General features: G+C 49.9%; 1 protein-coding gene across 2 annotated transcripts in view; it reads left to right on the forward strand.

The window, feature by feature from the left end:
- RASGEF1C (RasGEF domain family member 1C) overlaps window positions 1-18,722 on the forward strand; it is an 88,682-nt gene that overhangs the window by 50,118 nt on the left and 19,842 nt on the right. For both annotated transcript variants that reach the window (XM_023254000.2, XM_011281526.4), the window contains exons 2-6: window positions 176-358; window positions 515-637; window positions 1,845-1,982; window positions 9,647-9,847; window positions 10,921-10,995. In XM_023254000.2, the coding sequence (XP_023109768.1) occupies window positions 182-358; window positions 515-637; window positions 1,845-1,982; window positions 9,647-9,847; window positions 10,921-10,995 (714 nt within the window). In that variant the 5' untranslated portion in view covers window positions 176-181. The remainder of the gene's footprint in view (window positions 1-175; window positions 359-514; window positions 638-1,844; window positions 1,983-9,646; window positions 9,848-10,920; window positions 10,996-18,722) is intronic.

Below are 18,722 nucleotides of genomic sequence, written 5' to 3' on the forward strand. Positions count from 1 at the left end.
TCCTGAGGAGTGCTGTGCTGTGGGGCTAAGGATCCCTGGAAGGCCTCCCAGGAAGTGATCACTGGACTTGGGTGGACACCAAAGTGCCTGTAGGAGTCAGAGCCACGCAGCCAGGAGCCCGGAGGACCAGCAGGCCCCAGCTCAGGCGTGCCTCAACTTCTCCTTGTTATTACAGGCAGGCATGCCCCGGACACTGAGCGCCTCCGACATGGTCACCCCAGGCAGCCTTGGCCCACCCCCCACGGAGCCCACGGATGGCGAGCAAGCCGGGCAGCCCCTCCTGGACGGAGCTCCCTCCTCAGCTTCCCTGGACACCCTCATCCAGCACCTGGTGCCCACTACTGACTACTACCCCGAGGTGGGTGGCCCACTCAGTGGGGAGGAGGGGCCTCAGAGTGGGCTTTCTTCCACCAGGCATGGGGAGACAGTAGGGCTGGGGCTGGGCTGGGGCCTGAGGGCACATCCCTGCCATGACTTGGGGAGCACATGCTGCCTTTCTCTTTGTCCCCCCCAGAAAGCCTACATCTTCACCTTCCTTCTGAGCTCCCGCCTCTTCATCGAGCCCCGGGAGCTCCTGGCCCGGGTCTGCCACCTGTGCATTGAGCAGCAGCAGCTGGACCAGCCGGTGCTGGACAAGGTGAGGGGCAGGGCAGGGGCCCTCTGAATACGCAGGCGCTCCCCTGACGTGTCCTCACATATCTGCATCTTGGAGTGGCAGTGAGTCCCCATTCTCCGGAGGAGAAGCCCACAGGGGTTTCTAACTTATCAGAGGACCAGAGACAGAGGGGACAAAGTTGCAACCTTTAACCAGGTACTGTTTTCCAATGCCCTATGGGAGCCCTTGGGCTTACACCAAGTCCAGACCCGGGCCCCCAGAGCCCCGTCAGTAGGACTCTTGCCACGTGGGATGGTTCTGCAGCCTCTGCTGGGCTTCCTGCCCTCCGCACACTCTGTTCCAACCTTCTCTCCTCTGTGGGGTCCGCTGATGGCCTAGCCTTCTTGTGGTTCCCCACATCCGTCCCTGGCCAGATACTGCGGGCTATGATTATTTATAGGTGTGTCGATCAGGCTCTGCTACTACAGTGATAGAAACCCACTTGCAACTGGCCTAAGACAAAGGGATTTACTGGCTCATGTAACTGCAAAGTCTCAAGTGTCTCTGGCTCCAGGGGCTCAAATGAGCCGCATTGAAACCTGGTCTTTCTCCCTCCCACCCTCCGCCCTGTTTTCCTCTGTGCCAACCTCACCCTTTCCCTGCACAGTGGCACGTGGCCTCTGCCGCCCTAGGCTCACCATCTACTCTTACCAATTTGGGTGGCCACAGCATGCCGCGTTCTAAATAGTTCCCAGTAAAAGTCTCTATCTCATTGGCTTAGCTTAGACGCCATGTCCATGTGAGCCAATCACTGTGCATGATGGGTGTGTACTGTGTTCTGATTGGCCAGCACTGATCCGAGTCCATGCCACGAGGCCTGAAGCTAGGTAAGCTGCCACTGAACCCCAAGGACTGGGAATGAGTGAGAGGGGAAACCCCCAAAGCAAACTGAGATGTTATCACCAGAGGAAGGGAGACCGGATGCCCAGCAGGCAAAAATAAGAGAGGACTCTGCCTCAAAGGTGTGTCTGTCCCTGTTCCACGGTGGTCAGCCCCATCCCCATGTCGCATCCCTGTCACCTGACACAGAGAAGGCACGAGGCACACCTCCCTTGGCCACCAGCGCCGCCGCCTCGGTGGTCCAGACCCCGGCAGAGGATGTGCGGTGAGGGGCTGATGCAGCGGCTGATGTGGCCCCGCCTCCAGGCACCCTTCACCTGGCGCAGACGCTCCTTGGCTTGCCTTGCAGGCCCGGGTCCGGAAGTTTGGCCCAAAACTCCTCCAGTTGTTGGCCGAATGGACGGAGACATTCCCACGGGACTTCCAGGAGGAGTCGACCATCGGGCACCTGAAGGACGTGATGGGCCGCATCGCTCCCTGTGACGAGGTGGGCAAGCCTAGCGCGAGTCCTACACCCCCGTCTGCACCCCTACACCCGGGACCTGAGCCCGTTCCTGTACACTGTAGCTCCTCTAAAATCAGCCCCTTTCTGCCCCATCAGGAAATCAGGCCCTACAGAGCTGGCAGGGAAACCACGCCTCTGGTTCCAGGCGTCTCTTGACCTCGCTCCTGGCCTGTACTCATACATGGCATCAGATGGCAGGCGAGGAAGGACCCTCTCATGGGCTCTTGGGATCAGGCCCTTGGTCAGTGATCCATTAGGCTGACCTGGAGGGCCCTGGTAGTGGCAGAGGAGGAGAGAGCGCCCCCGTGTGGCCAAAACCTCATCCCAGGGTAAATGCTCTAGTGGCTTGGAAGGCAGCCAGTGTACTGGGCATCAGTGCCTCCGCACCCCACACCCTGCCCAGTTCTCCCAGCCGCATTACTCTGGGGAAGACACTTAAAGGTAAAAGGAGGGCAAAAATCCCCACCTCTAAGCAGAGTACAGAGAAGGGCCCGGCGAAGGGATGGAGATCTCCTGGTACATTTAGAAGGGGCAGGTTTATCAGAATCTCCAGGATGACTCCTTGGCCAGCACTGATGTTGCTTTACCTAGGAGAGAACATTGGGGAGAATGCACATCACTTGCCCTGGGAGGAGACTGCATGTGGCAAGCTGGTAGCTAGTCATGTGCCTCAAAGTGGGTCTGAACATGGCAGAACCAGGTGCTTGTGAAACAAAGGAAAACTAAATCAGGCTGGGCAATAAGAAGCCATAAGGTCCACAACCTAACTGAGGCTCAGAGAGGGAGGCCTTGCCTGTGGGTCACTTCACAGAGCAGACAAATGACTTAGCCATACTGAGGGCTCAGTGAGATAAATCATCTCTTCTTCCTCCCTCTCCTCCTCCTCCTTCTCCTCCTTCTCCTCCTCCTCTGCCTCCCCCAAGCCATCTGGGGATCCTGACACTTGGCTTAGGTTGCAGCAGGAAATAGGGTCAGAGAAAGCTCAATGATTGGATGAATCAGGAGGGTGGGCAGAAGCAGGAAGGGAGATGCTGGCTGACTGGCTGGATAGATAGTTGGCTACTTTGGTGAATGGGTGGAGGGGGAAGATAGATGTTTGGGTATTCTGATAGACAGATGGACTTTTGGTGTGAGCAGATGTGGAAAGGTTGATGGGTAGATGGGGGGATGGATAGATGGATGGATGGGAAGGTTGGTGTGTGGGTAGGTGGATGGGTCTATGTGGGTGTGGGTGAGTGGATGGATGGATGAATATGGATAGATGGATGGATGGATAGCTGAATAATGGATGGGTGGGTGAATTGGTGGATGGATGGATGGATGGATGGATGGATGAATGGGTGGGTGAATAATGGGTGGATAGATGGATAGGTGGATGGATGAATAAGGGTGTATGGTTGGGTGAATGGATGAGTGAATAAGGATGGATGGGTAGATGGGAGGATGGATGGATGGATGGATGGATGGATGGATGAGTGGAAGGATGGTTGGGTGGGTGTGTGGATGGTTAGGTGGGTAGAAGTTTGGGTTAGGTGGGTAGGTGGATGAATGTATGGGTGGGAGGGTGAGTGGGTGAGTGTATGGAGGGATATAGGAGTGGATGGATAGATGGATGGATGGATGGATGGATGGGTAGGGGGATGAGTGGCAAACATTAGGAAGGACAGAGGAAAGATAGATGAGTGAATTAATGGATCTGTTGGTAGGGGACTATATAAAAAGGGAGATGGGCAATAGCAGATGAGGGGAGAAGAGATGGATGGATGGATGAATGGAGTGGAGTGGAGGGTATGCAGGGGGTGAGAGCTCCCTCTCCCCAGGAGGCCTTCAGTAGAATGAGATCTAAATCATCGGCGGAACTATCCACCCTTGTCAGGCTTGCCTCTGCCATTGGTGAAGCCACTTCAAAGGCAGACCCTGCCATTCTGGCTACAGTGGTGGGGATGGGTGTAAGTCCTGGACTGGTTCCCTAGGGAAACAGGGCGCAAGTGCCAGCCCCCTGAGAAACTGCCAGGCCTGCCACCAGGGCTGTGCTGGGAAATCTTTTCTGACCACCCGTGGGTGAGAATAACTGAGGCCTAGGAATGGCTGTCAAGAGCAGTCATCCACCAGGTGGAGGTGTTTGGGGCAGAAATAATTCATTGCAGATGTTCTCATTCCCTGGCTTGGGATCCAGTTAGGTGTGCTGAGCAGTATGGGCTGGAACGAGGTTTTGTGGCCCCGTCCCTACCCGCCCAGGCCCAGGCCAGGGTGCTTCCATGTGTCTTTGAGATCCCCAAGTTGCCCTTACACAGGAGCAGCCCCTCCAAAGCAGATGTCCTCTATGTGCAACCTCCCCTCCCCTAGATGGGGCTATGGGTTGCTCCCTGCCCCCCAGCAGGGGCAAAGGCTGGGCTCAGAAGGGAGCTGGTGACCAGACTGATAAGGCAGGACCAGTAGAACTCTCAGAGCATGAGGTCTGGACCATACCATGTGAGCCTACATAGATCCAGGCTCAGAAACCACATCTGTGTGACCTCGGACAAGTTACTTCACCTCTCTGAGCTTCAGTTTGTTCATCAGCAAAAATACTGTTCCCACTACACAACTTTGCAGCAAAGAATCCCTGAAGTCACTTGTGTTCTTATTTTGGCACTTGGTAAATGTGAGCTGTGATGGGGAACAAATTATTTCCAAAATTCAGGCATATGGGGCTTATTTTTAACTTTTATGGAGTTGCTATTGTGGAACATTTCAAGCATACACAAACACAGAATAGTAACTGAACACCTGTGTATTTATCACCTAGGTTCAACAATGATCAACATTTTGCCAAATCGTTTCTTCTATCCCTTCACACACTTCCCCCTCCCTCCAAATTATTTTTTTAATGTTTATTTATTTTTGAGAAAGACAGCACAAGCAGGGGAGGGGCAGAGGAGGGTGGGGGGAGGACAGAGGATCCGAAGCAGGGCCGACAGCAGAGAGCCCGATGTGGGACTCGAACTCATGAACCGTGACATCATGACCCCAGCTGAAGTCGGACACTTAACGAACTGAGCCACCCAGGTGCCCTCATCCAAATTATTTTTAAACAAATTATAAAGATTATATCTTTGGCTCCAAAAATACTTCAGCATCATCCGATAAAAGATTTCTCACATAGGAATAGGATCAAATGATATAAAATGCCATGCATAAATCCATGAAATGAGCACGAGTGTTTTCACAGCTGTGTGTCTTTGGACAAGTTACTTAACCTCTCTGAGCCTTAAACTTCTTTCTATAATGAGGAAGCATGGTAAGGACTGTGACATAACAATGGAGCTCAGGGAAGAAGAGGAAACAGCACAGGGCCAGGACCAAGGAGGCTTTCCCACTAGTGGACTGTGAAAGATGACACCTCTCTCTTATGAGCTGCCCCCTCTCCTGAACCTTCATGTCCCTTCCTATACTGCCCACTGCCTCTCAGTATCTGGGAACAAAAGGCCAGAGAGGAGCTGAAAAGGCTTTTCTCCATGACTGAACATGGAAGTCTTCCCAGCACCTGGCCCTTGCATTGAACCTGTGCTAGGGAGAGGACCCTGCCCTAGAGGGGCTTCCGGTGGGTTGGACTCAGCAGTATTGGCTCAGGGAGGCCAGTGTTGAGGCTAAAGGAGAAGCCAGGGAAGGCCCCAAGGTCATAGCTCCAGTAAGGGAGACAGGACGGGAGGATCTTGGTGCCCTGGCCTCACCCATGGGGCCAGCCACACAGGAAGCTGATACCATGGGCTCTCCGGGGGACTGACCTTGCTTTGCCATTCACACAACTGTCTGCTGGGCTGACCCACTGCCCCTGGAACCTCACCCGCACCCAAGGGCACAGGTAGCAGAAAGCTGACATGGAGAACAAACTGGCAGCAGGTGCCAAGCTCCTGCCCATGCAAGGTGGGCCAAGCCCGTTGCAAGGCACCCTGGGTTGGCTCGGGTGGGATTTGCAAGAACTCCAAAGAACAGAGGCCCAGGGCTGTCCAGCCAGAGATGAGTTCTTACCATGAAAGTCCAAGAGGCACCTTGGAGAAGCACAGCCTTCACTCTTGGACAACCTCTGCACTTGAAACCCAGCTCTGTGCACACAGCAGGTGGCTCTGTGGAAATGGATGGCATGCAGGAAAGCCATGTGTTCCGAAATGTGGATTCCTGATGGGGACAAGAATGACCTCAACATTCTCAGTGCTAGGTCTCTCTCGGCCTGCTCGGATGCACCTAGGGGATCTCTCAGCCTCTATCCACAAGGGTGTAGGAATCAGCGAGGAAATGAAGGGTAAATACCATCCCCATATTCCGAGGGGGTGCAGAAGATTCGGGAAAGAACCAACAGTAAGCTTGAGGCTAACACCACCAGATAAATTCTAAAGGAATGAGCTAACAGGAAAATGATAACCATTTGGAGTGAATATTGGCTCAGTACAAACAAGTCTTGCTAAATTACCTGCATGTTTTCAAAATTTTTTTAACACATCCATTTTTGAGAGACAGAGAGAGACAGAGTGCAAGCAGGGGAGCAGCAGAGAGAGAGAGAAGGAAACACAGAATCTGAAGCAGGCTCCAGGCTCTGAGCCATCAGCACAGAGCCCAGCGCAGGGCTTGAGCTCATGAACCGCAAGATCATGACCTGAGCAGAGGTCAGACGCATAACTGACAAAGCCACCCAGGCGCCCCTATGTGTGTATTTTTAAAATAGGGTAAGCACATGGTTCTAGCAAACTAGAACAGATACGCTGCATCCTTGACTTCAGGAGGGCTCCGACATCTACATTGGAGAGGCCAACCAATGAGAAGCAGGTGAAGGCCACATTAATCCAATCAGCACGTGTGTGAGTCCCCGTGTCCTTCACGCTGGGGATGAGCAAAGAGTGACACAGTATTATCTTCATGGAGCTGATAGTCCAGAGAGAGGAGATACTCAATCCCCTGAACGAGGCTTGGCCGAGTGTTTGAAGGAAGCCTGGTGCTCTGAGGTCCCAAGGATAAGAGCATGCCAAGAGAGACAAGGCTGCACAGGCCCTGCCGGGGGCAGGGAAGGGGTCAAGGGACGAAGGAGCTGCATGTGTCTGGAGCACTGAGAAGGCAGGCAGGGGCCGTGTGGAGGCCATCGAGCATGGCCAGAGCCTGATTTCAGGACCCCCCAGTCCTGCGGGGCTTCTGTCTTTGCAAAGGCATGGAGGTATTTTAAAGAAGGGAGAGGCAGGGGTCAGATGTGCATTTTCGACAGACGGCTCTAGCTGCAGAGTGGAGTCTAGAGAGGCCAGCATGGATGAGGGGGGCCCTCTGAGGTCTCTTAGGACCACAGAGACAGAGCATGGAAATGTCAGAAAGCAAAATCAAGAGGGTTGGTGATAACCGGGAGGGATGTGAGGGAGAGGGTGGCTTGAGGATGTCTCCAGGCCTGCGTGCCTGATGGCAGTGCTCCAGTCACTGAGACAGGGTTGCAGACAGAGGGGGCAGCTCTGGACAAGGTGAGGGTGACTTCCACTTACATGCATTGGGTCAAGGTGACCCCTGAGCCGTGATCTGATCTGGAGATCAGAGAAGTTGGATGTTGTCCACACACAAACACTAAGTGACACTCTAGACAGCGTATGACTGAGGGGAAGGGGAGGACCAGATGGAGATAGGGAGGACCACTCCCCCCACATACCCCGAAGGATGATGCAGACAAGCCTGCTGACAGCCTGAGGCAGGAGGAACTGGAGGCTGAGGCGATGAGGCCAAGGCAGATGCCGCCTGAGAAGGGGCCCTGGGCTCTCCTGACAGGAGGTCCAGGGAGGCAGTAAGGGCCAGTCCGAAGGCTGACAGGAGTGGGTGACTAGTGGGGTGGTGTGGTGGAGGGGTGAGTGGGGAAGGAGGGAACATGATGACAGTGTGACCGCTTAAATCTGAGTCTGAGTGAGGACAGAGATAGGGGGCCAGTGCAGGTATCGGGGCTCACAGGATGGACCCAACTCCCTCATTTTCCCAGCACACAAATAAAGATCTGATAGGCAGCGTGCTGACCACACTTTTGGACCTGACACAGCTAGTCTGCAGGCAACCTCAGTTTATCCACATACTATCCAGCTAACCAGTGGGTCTGCCCACTATGGCTCTGGAAGCAAGGCTTAGCGTTCGGGTTCAGTTAGGGTTGACAGCCTCCCATCCTGGTTCCCATGTCCTGAGGGCTCTGCCCATGACCGCTTGACAGAGAAGCACTTCCATGAGCACCAAGCGGATGCCATCTTGGTCTCCCAGAGCTCTGGGCACCACAACAATGCTGGGCCTCAACCGCCCCACCTGGAGCCCCGTCAGATTCAGTGTTGAGGCCTCTCCGTGCACACTCGGCCCAGCTTGCCAGACGCCCCACCTGCAAAATGCTGCTGGATTTGTGTGATTCAAAGCAGCATGAAGAAAGCACACTTCTTCTGTCTGAAATAACCTGGCAGCGCTAGGGGCACCTGGGTGGCTCAGTCAGTTAAGGGTCCAAATTTGGCTCAGGTCATGATCTCACGGTTCATGAGTTAGAGCCCCACATCAGACTCTGCCATCAGTGCAGACAGCCTGCTTCAGATTCTATGTCTCCCTCTCTCTCTGCTCCTCCCCTGCCCGTGCTTACTCTCTCCCGTTCTCTCTCTCTCTTTCTCTCTCAAAAATAAACATCAAAAAAATTATGAAATTACCTGAAGTACTGATGACTGACCACCCATTATTCTCCCAGCCCTCTAGGCCCTCTGGGCACCCTGCCTGATGGCTCATCATGGCCAGGAGGCCAGGCCTCAGACACTCCCACCCAGGATCCTCGGCCTGTGGGGGTTAAATCAACCTCTGGGGGGCCATTTGCTGACAAGTTCAGGGGCTCCTTCTGTGGATTACTGAGAAAACCCTTGGGAACAGTGGATGTCAGGCTTAGTAAACGTAGCCAGTCTGATGGTGCCTTCCTTGGAAATAGGGGTCTCTGATGGGGGGGAAATAATCAATCTCCCTGTGGATGTGGGAGGGGAGGATGGGTGCCCCTCCAGGGTGGGGCCCTGGCCTTTCTTCCCCAATCCAGAGCAGCCCAAAGCAAGAAGGCATCTGTCTGAGCTGAATGGTGAGACACTTTTGTCAGTACAGTCAGTAGTTATTAAAGGCCCACCGTGTGCCCAGAGCCAGGCCTAGCCCTGACAGCACAGAGGTGGCAACACAGGCTTCCCTGAGCCTGCTGAGCTGTCATTCTGGTGGGGCAGTAAACAACCCCAATCACCTCCCGCAGTGGCCCCATAGAGAAGTCACACGCAGCGACCTGGAGAAGTACTGTCGGGGCAGAGATAGGACAGCATGGCTAGTCAGGAAGGCCACTCTGGGTCAGGAGAGAGGAGGGCCCCCAGTGGAGGGCCCCCCATTAAAGCCCAGCAAAAGGCCAGCACCTGCGGCATCTCCCTCCTCTCTCCCTCCCTCTGTCCCCCTGGCAGTGCACACCCCAGCCCAAAGAGGCGGGGCGGCCCTGGACCACAGTCACCCTCCCCGATGTGTGATCTTCCAGCTTCCACAGGAGGGGACAGGCGTGGGCACATCAAGCAACAGCTTGTCTCTGCCAGCCTGGAGCCCCAGACGCTGGACATGGGGAGATGGGTGTTCGGGCACGAGCCCCTGTCTTTCCACCTCCTCTCCAGGCGTACCGGAAGACGATGCATCAACTCCTTCAGGCTCTGCACCAGAAGCTGGCAGCTCAGGGCCAGGGCCCAGAAGGCCTGCTGGGGGCCGACAAGCCCATCTCCTACAGGACCAAGCCACCCGCCTCCATCCACAGGGAGCTCCTCGGCGTCTGCAGTGACCCCTACACGCTGGCCCAGCAGCTGACCCACGTGGAGCTGGTGAGCAGGCCCGTGCCATCCTCTACCCGGACCCAGAGCCAGGAACAGCTGAGAACCGGCTGTCCCTGATCCCAACCCCCTTCCCCACCCTCCCCCCCCCCCCACCGCCCTGCATTGTGTCAGCATAACCCAGTGCTTGGAGCCTGTCACAGCAGGGCCGGTCAGCGTCTCCAGGATTCCCTAGCTCTGGAACAGTCTCGCCACTCCAGCAGGAGGGCTGGATACGCTCGGCCTGCCTGAGAGTCTGGGCCTGGGGCAGAGGACCCGGGTTCAAATACTGGCTCTGCTACCACCTGCTGTGTGATCTTCCACCAACTAGTGCCTTCCCTACCAGGGCCTAAGTTTCCCCAGCCAGGACTCACAGACACACTGCACCCACCCTTGCTTCCCAGAGGAATCCATATAGGCCTTCCTGCTTGTGAAGGGGATACCCCAGCCTAGCCTCCAGCATGGTGGAGTCCCTATAGATGCAGAGGGTAAGGGGCCTGCCCCAGAGAGAGAGGGGGAGGTGGGGGGATAGGTTTCTTCTCTTTTAAACCTCCACCATTTATGGCCCCCTTACTGCTTTCTGGCATTAGACTCAACATGTGAGGTGTGCTGTTGTATTTTGTCTTCCCACCACCCTGCCCAGTAGGCACAGTTATTCTCCTCTTTGCACAAATGAGGAAACCAAGGTCCAGAGATGTTAAGTGACTTGCCAGAAGTCACACAGTAGAAGGGACAGAGCCGGGATTTAATTCTGACCCAGACCCCATGCTCTTAGCTACCAGGCCTCCCCTGGAGGGAGCTGGTCATTTCAATTACCCAGTTTTGAGCCTAGTTTCCTGCCCCCCATGAACCATGGCAGTCCCTGGGCATGGGAAAGGCAGGGCGCCTCCTTCAGGTTGGTTTTGAGCTCCGTGACAAATCAGTATAGGGGTTGTGGAGCCCTAGTGAGAAGGACAGGTGTCCAGAGACCCTTTTGGGTGGGCTGAGAGGGAGGGAGCCCACAGGAGCACCATGCCAGGCCCCCAGTGGGCACCCTCTCCATACCTTACCCCCTTTCCCGACTCCTCCTCTCCCTTCTGGTGCAGGAACGCCTACGACACATCGGGCCTGAGGAGTTTGTCCAGGCTTTTGTGAACAAGGATCCTTTGGCCAGCACAAAGGTAGAAGGCCCTTAGACGGCTGTCCCAGCAGCATCCCTCCCACCCACTGGTCCCTCTGGGGAATGTCACGAGTGTCAGCAGGAGCTTCGGAGGGGCCCAGAGTAGAGCAGATGGGCTTGGAGGGGCTGTGTCCACTCCACCTGTGTCCCTCCAGCTTGCCACCCAGCCCAAGGGCCTCGAACCCCGACAGTCCCGGAGTCCTGGGGAAGCCAGCTGGTCACCTACCCAGGGAGGGTGGAGGGGAGGGGCAGAGCTAAGGCCCTGGGTGAGAAGGAAAGTGGAGGGCGCACCAGGTGCTCTCCAAGACCCCCATTCTCTCCCTGCGCGTTTCTGTGGGCACTGGTGCCCTCCAGTGGCCACCCGGGGTAGTGCGTGCTAGTGCCCACTGCCCAAGAAAGGTAAACGTGTGCTCTCCCAAGTGGTGCAGTGGCCCCTGGGCCATGCGCTACAGACAGCATCTGCACACCGGATCTCGGGTTTGCCCCTCCTCCCTCAGAGCCCAACCAGCAGGGTGCTTGGTGCTTATCAACCGGGTTCAATTCTAATCAGAACTGGAAACACTGTTGTCTTCTCCTCTCTGACCTAATAAAAGAAGAGCAACTAAATATGAATGCCTTTTCACCTCTCAGATAAGCAAAGATTAAACGTTGTGGGTGTGTAGGGAAAGGGACACCCTCACATACGTCTGGTAGGGGGTGAAATTGGCATGATCGCCTTGGGGAGCCACTTGGCAATCACACCAACACTTAACATGTACACCCTTGACCTCAACTTCCCATGCCTCATAACTTATCCTACAGATGTACACACCCATGTACACAAAGATGTATGCGTTAAGATATTTGGGATACACTGTGGCTATTATGGCCAAAGGCCGGAAGCGAACTACCTTATGGGGGCTGGATTACATCACGGTGCCTCCACACATGGAATGCTGTGAGACCCTTACAAAGAATGAGAACAACTGGAAGAATAGAATAATCCCCCAGATCCGCTGTAGAGACAAAAAGCAAGAGCGAAGAGCAGTGACAAAGAGGATGTGACCATTCGTGTGACAACAAAAAGGAGGGTTCGTGATACATGTCTGCTTGCACAGCACATGCATGTAGACGATCTCTAGGAAAACCAGAGGGGTGTCGGGGGTCGGGCGGGCGGAGTAGGAAGGAGACTTTGCCACTCGTAGCAGATTGTTTTTTACATTTGGGTTTGGGTTTGGGTTTTTGGCCATATCCAAGTATCACTTTTTTATTGTGAACCACGTCAAGATTGCAGTGACCTCTCTTTACCCACTCTATGGTAGAGGAACGTGTGTGGTCTTTCCAGCCTCCTGCTAGTATAGATCCTGCTGCTACGAACACTTACAAGTTTTCATATACATCAGGGCATATTTTTCTAGGGCATCAATTCTCAAGTGACTTGGTCTTACGGCCTTTTTTATACTCTTAAAAAGTATGAAGGACCCCAAAGAACTTTTGATTATGGAGATCATATCTACCGATATTCATCATATTAGCCATTAAAACCAGTAAATTTTAGGGGCACCTGGGTGGTTCAGTCAGGTAAGCGGATGGTTCTTGATTTCAGCTCAGGTCATGATTTCGCGGTTTCTGAGATAGAGCCCCTAATCGGGCTCTGCGCTGACAACGTGGAGCCTGCTTGAGATTCTTTCTCTCCCTCTCTCTCTGCCCCTCCCCTGCTCATGCTCACTCTCTCTCAAAATAAATAAACCTTAAAAAAAAAACGGTACCTTTTAGAGATATTTATTTATTCAAATTAGCAATAACAACCTAGTATAGGTTCACATAAGTAATATATTTTAACTAGATTTTCCAAAGTAAAAAAAAAAAATTGAGAAGAGTGACGTTGTTTTATAGTATTTTTACAAATCTCAATAATGACCAACATAACTAAAAGACAGTTGTATTCTCTTATCTGCTTCTGCATTCAATCTCTTAACACATTCGCTCCACATTATTTTGGTTGAAAATCCAACCTCCCACAAATATGTAGTTGGAAAAGGGAATGGTATTTTAAGCCTTTTCAGATAATTGTGAATGTTTTTCCTTGATACTATGCTAAAAACTCAGCAGGTGGTAGTTTTTTAAGATTAATTGCAATTTGGAATCTGAAAATATACCCGTGGACTTTCTGCACTCCATTATATTGAAATCTATTGATTCGTCTTGCATCCGGAATGTATCTTTTGCTCATGCATGATTTTATAACATCATACGTTGGTCATTTGGAAAATAGGAGTTGACTGAATCAGGCAGATCTTCCAAATGTTGGTACCTTTCATCATACAATATTTTTTAAATCCTTTTTTTTTCTTTAAAGTTTATTTAGGGTGAGGGAGGTGGGCAGAGAGAGAGGAAGAGAGAGAGAATCCCAACCGGCGCTGTGCTGTCAGCTCGAAGCCCAACCTGGGGCTCAAACCCATAAACCATAGATCATGACCTGAGCCAAAGTCAGACACTTAATGGACAGAGTCACCCACACACCCCTCATCATACAATATTTTAAAATCATATCCATTGATATCACTACTGATCTCATCCCTCCAAAACAGCCCTTGAGTATTGGAAAACTGTCAAGGTCACAGAGACAGATACATGTTTTACAAGTTCCAAACCTTCTCTTAAAAACTTGAATTTTATCATTGGCAACAAATACTATCAATTGCTTCCTTGAAGTGACAGACTCATCTTGTTGATTTTCAAGAAAATATTAGCCAAATACTGAAGTCTGAAAAACCATAGTTGGTCAGTCCTTCTTTTGAGTAAAAATGGTGTCTCCTGAGAAAAGTGGCCAGTTCTTCTCACAAGCCAATCACACCAGTGCTTTTCCTCAAGACCTGAATTCTGTATGCATCAGAAGTGTTTTGTGTTTAGTCACTTAGAACACCAAAAAGAGGGGCACCTGGGTGGCTCAGTCATTAACCATCCAACTTTGGCTCAGGTCATGATCTCACAGTGTGTGCGTTCGAACCCCGTGTTGGGCTCTGTGCTGACAGCTTGGAGCCTGGAACCTGCTTTGGATCCTGTGTCTCCCTCTCTTTCCACCCCTCCCCCACTCATGTTTTGTCTCTCTCTCTCTCTCTCTCTCTCTCTCAAAAATAATTTAAAAAATAAAAATAAATTTTTTAAATAAAAAAAATACCCAAAAGATGTGTACACAAGGATGGAGATTTAGTAAAATTGAAATGTTTGCCTCCTCAAGGACGTTCTGAAGTCACACTCACTTCTTTTCTTTGACCTCGAACGTGTGATAGTGAGGAACACAATGACCACTGATTATGGCTTGGTGACTCTGCCTTGCTTCGGGCTAAGAGGGAAGCCATTTTACACGATTTTCTTTTACACGTCAGTGCAAATGTCAACACAATGAAAAGACAATGACATTGTATGAATATGAAAATAGTTGTGCCCTAGGCTCCACAATATATCTAGGACAGAAAGCACTGTGTCACAGGCTGGGCCCATGGCCAGCCTTACCAGGCAATGCCCGTTCGTGCTACCGGCAGGGAGGCATTCTTGCTTCACACCCTCACTGACACGTGAAACTGTCCCACCTTTTTTTTTTTTTTAATGCTTATTTATTTATTTTTGACAGAGACAGAAAGAGAAATCAGGGGAGGGGCAGAGAGAGAGGGACACAGAGAACCCCAAGCAGGCTCCCTGCTGTCAGTGCAGAGCCCAATGTGGGATTCGAAACTACAAGTTGTGAGATCATGACCTGAGCTGAAACCAAGAGTCGGATGCTTAACTGGCTGAGCCACCCAGGCGCCCCTAAAATTGTCAGACTTTTAAATGTCAAGCTATTAAGCGGAACATCTTTTCATGTGTTTTGGACATTCTTGTTTTCTATGAAATGCCAGTTTCCTTTTGGTGATTTGGCTTTTTCTTAAGGATTATCAAGAGCTTTTTTTTTTTAAATAAGTTGTTTTGTTTTTGTTTTTTTTAAATATGTAGTAGGTGATTATTTTTTGTCAGTTAGGTTTTGGGGAGGTAGTAAAGAAATCCCTCCCTACTCCCTACCCAGGTCATGAAGATAATCTCCAATGTTTTCCTCTAGAAGTTTTAAAACTTTTGCCCCTCACATTTAAGTCTTGGATTTGAAATTCACTCTGTGGCTGTGGATTGAGGTGGGGATCCATGTTCATGGTTTTCCACACAAATAGGAATTGTTCCTACACCATAATTTATGGATTGCCTTGCCCACCAATATGCCCAGACAGTTCTGTCACTATCGTGTGTCAGGTTTCCACACACGTGTAGATCCGTTCCTGGACTGTCTCTTCTGTTTCCCTGGTCAATTTTTCTATCTCTGTGTCAATATACACAGTCTTCATTTTTTTTTTTAATTTTTTTAACATTTATTTATTTTTGAGACAGAGAGAGAGCATGAACAGGGGAGGGTCAGAGAAAGAGGGACACACAGAATCTGAAACAGGCTGCAGGCTCTGAGCTGTCAGCACAGAGCCCGACGCGGGGCTCAAACCCACAGACCATGAGATCATGACCTGGGCTGAAGTCGGACGCTTAACCTACTGAGCCACCCAGGCGCCCCTACATAGTCTTCATTTTTATAGTTGTATGATCAGTCTCGCTGTCTAGTCAAGTAAATTCTCCTGTTCTTCTTTAGGGGTGGCTTGGCTGTTCTTGACCCTTTGCTTTTCTTTTTTCTTTTTTTAAGTTTTATTTATTTATTTTGAGAGAGTGTGTGTGTGCATACATGCAAGTGGGAGAGGGGCAGAGAGAGAGGGAGAGAATCCCAAGCAGACTCTGCACTGTCAGCAGAGCCCGACATGGGGGCTTGAACTCAAACTGAGAGATCATGACCTGAGCTGAAATCAAGAGTCGGGTGCTTAACCGACGGAGCCACCCAGGTGCCCTTGCCTTCTGTTTTTCTGTTTGACTTTTTACATCCTTTGTCAAATTCAATGAAAAATCCTACTGTGATTTTGTTAAGATATATGACATGTGGGCCAGTTTGGGAAGAATTATCATCTTCATGATAATAAGTCCTCCAATCCATACAAATGGTGGGTCCCTCCATTTACTTAGATCTACTCTGTAATACCTTTTTTTTTTTAATTTTTATTTATTTTTGAGAGAGAGACAGAACATGAGTGGGGAAGGGGCAGAGAAAGGGAGACACAGAATCTGAAGCAGGCTCCAGGCTCTGAGCTGTCAGCACAGAGCCCGACGCGGGACTCAAACCTATGAGCCATGAGATCATGACCTGAGCCAAAGACGGATGCTTAAACTACTGAGCCCCTCAGGCACCCCTCTGTAATACCTTTCTAATGCTTTATAACTTTCTCCATAAAAATATTAAACAGATTTTGTTAGACTTTTTTCCTCTGAGTACTTTATGCATATTTTTTTATCATTTATTTTTGAGAGACAGAGAGCATGAGCAGGGGAGGGGCAGAGGGAGAGGGAGAAAGAGAATCCCAAGCAGGCTCTGCAGTGTCAGCACAGAGCCCGACATGGGGCTTGAACTCACAAACCAGAGATCATGACCCGAGCCGAAGTTGGACGCTTAACCAACTGAGTCACCCAGGCACCACTCCAATCCTTATTCTTTTTATTTCTATGGTAGCCATACAAAGAATCCTCACTGATAGGAAATGGACATGACAGACGGATCCTAGTTTTTAAAACTCTGAAATGTTGGGATTATTAGTTACTGCAGAATAGCCCTGCTAATTCTGACTAATAAGAATTTCTCTTTCTTGCTTATTATGCTAACTAGGACCTCTGGTAAAATGCTAAATAGAAGTGTTGCTACCCGGCATCCTTCTTTTGTCCTGATTTTAAACAGAATGCTTTTAACAGGTCACAATAGAGTATGGTGTTTACTATAAGATCATTTTTTTAGATGTCCCTTATCAGCTTAAGGCAGTATCCTGGTCCTACTTGGCAGAAAGTTCTTATCATGAATGGTTGTTGTATTTTATTGACTACTCTTTCTTTTTTTTTTTTAATGTTTTTTAAGTTTATTTATTTATTTTGAGAGAGACACAGAGAACATGAGCTGGGGAGGGGCAGAGAGGAAAGAGAGAATCCCAAGTAGGCTCTGCAGAGCCAGTGCAGAGCCTGACGGGCTTGAACTCACAAAACCGTGAGATCATGACCTGAGCCGAAATTAAAGAGTCAGACGCTTAACCGACTGAGCCACCCAGGTGCCCCTCTCAACTACTTTTTCTGGATCGATTGACCCTAGGTTCTCTTCTCTTTTAAACTGTTAAGTGATTATTTATACAGTAGGCTCCCTCTTTATCCACAGGGTATATACTCCAAAACCCCAGATGCCTGAAACCACGGATGGTACTGAACTCTATACTATGTTTTTTCCTACACATACATACTTATAATGAAGTTTATAAATCAGGGACAGTAAGAGATAACAACTAATAATCAAATAGATCAATTATAATAACTTACTATAACAAAAGTTGTGTGAATGTGGCCTCTTTCTCTCAAAATATCTTATTACACTGCACTCACCCTTCTTGTGATGATGTGAGATGATAAAATGCCTAGGTGAGGAGATGAAGGGAGGTGAATGATGTAGGCCCAATGACGTGGTGTTAGGCTGCTGCTGACCTTATGTCAGAAGGAGGATCATCTTGCTTCCAGACCTTGCTCAATGGCAGGTAATTGAAACCACAGAAAACAAACCACAGATAAGGGGGGAACTACTTACTGTATTAGTCGTTTTTTTTCCAATGTGGAGCCCCCCCCCCTTGCATTTCTGGGATATATGAAATCGGGTCGTGATCGTTATCTTTTTTGTACATCCTAAGATTCCGTTTGCTCTTGTTTTGTTTAGGATTTTTGCAGCTATAATCATGAGACGGTCTTATTTTCCTGCCTGCCCCTCTTCTTTTCTAGTCTTTATTTTCTCTTTCCCTGTTCTCTCTTCTGTATAAAAGACTGAATTTCCTCCTCCTGGATCATTGGGCTAGAATTTGCCAGCGAAACCATGTGGGCCTGCTATTTCCATTTAGGGAAGACTTTCATGTACTGATTCAAGATTTTCCTTGTTTGTTTTAAACAAACAAGTCATACTCACCTCTAATATTCTCTGTATTTACATCCGTCCTTGTTCCGTCATCCCTCTTGCTAAGTGTTCATCAATTTTGTTAGTCTTTTCAAATAAAGAGCTTCTAGCTTCCTTGATCCTATGTGTTGCATCTTTCTTTACTATTTCATTTTTTTCTCTAATCTTTATTATTTCCCTCCATCTACTTTAAAGAAAGTAGAAATCCAAAAATCCAGAAAGCTTTGGATTCTTTCTTTCTTTTTCCTTTTCTAATTATTTTTTATTGTTGGATATTCAGCCTGTTGTTATCGTTTCTTCTTCTTTTTTTCTTTTTGAGAGACAGAGCACACGTGTGCAAGCGTGAGTGGGGGAGGGGCAGGGAGAGAGAATCCTAAACAGGCTTCCTGCTCAGCATGGAACCTGACGCAGGGTTCAATTTCACAACACGAGATCATAACGCAAGCCAAAATCAAGAGTCAGACACCCAACCAGCTGAGCCACCCAGGAGCCCCTGTTCTAATAAAAGCATGAAAGACTATCCATTTCTTTCTAAATATATTTTTTGTTTGCATCCTCCACATTTTGTTTTTCAACATTTTCGTTCTTGTTTTAATTTCCGCGACGATTTCATCTTTGACCCATAGATTATTTTAAAATGTGTTTTTAGATTTCCG

This window comes from Felis catus, chromosome A1 (genome assembly GCF_018350175.1).
Source record: "Felis catus isolate Fca126 chromosome A1, F.catus_Fca126_mat1.0, whole genome shotgun sequence".
Taxonomy (NCBI): Eukaryota; Metazoa; Chordata; class Mammalia; order Carnivora; family Felidae; genus Felis; species Felis catus.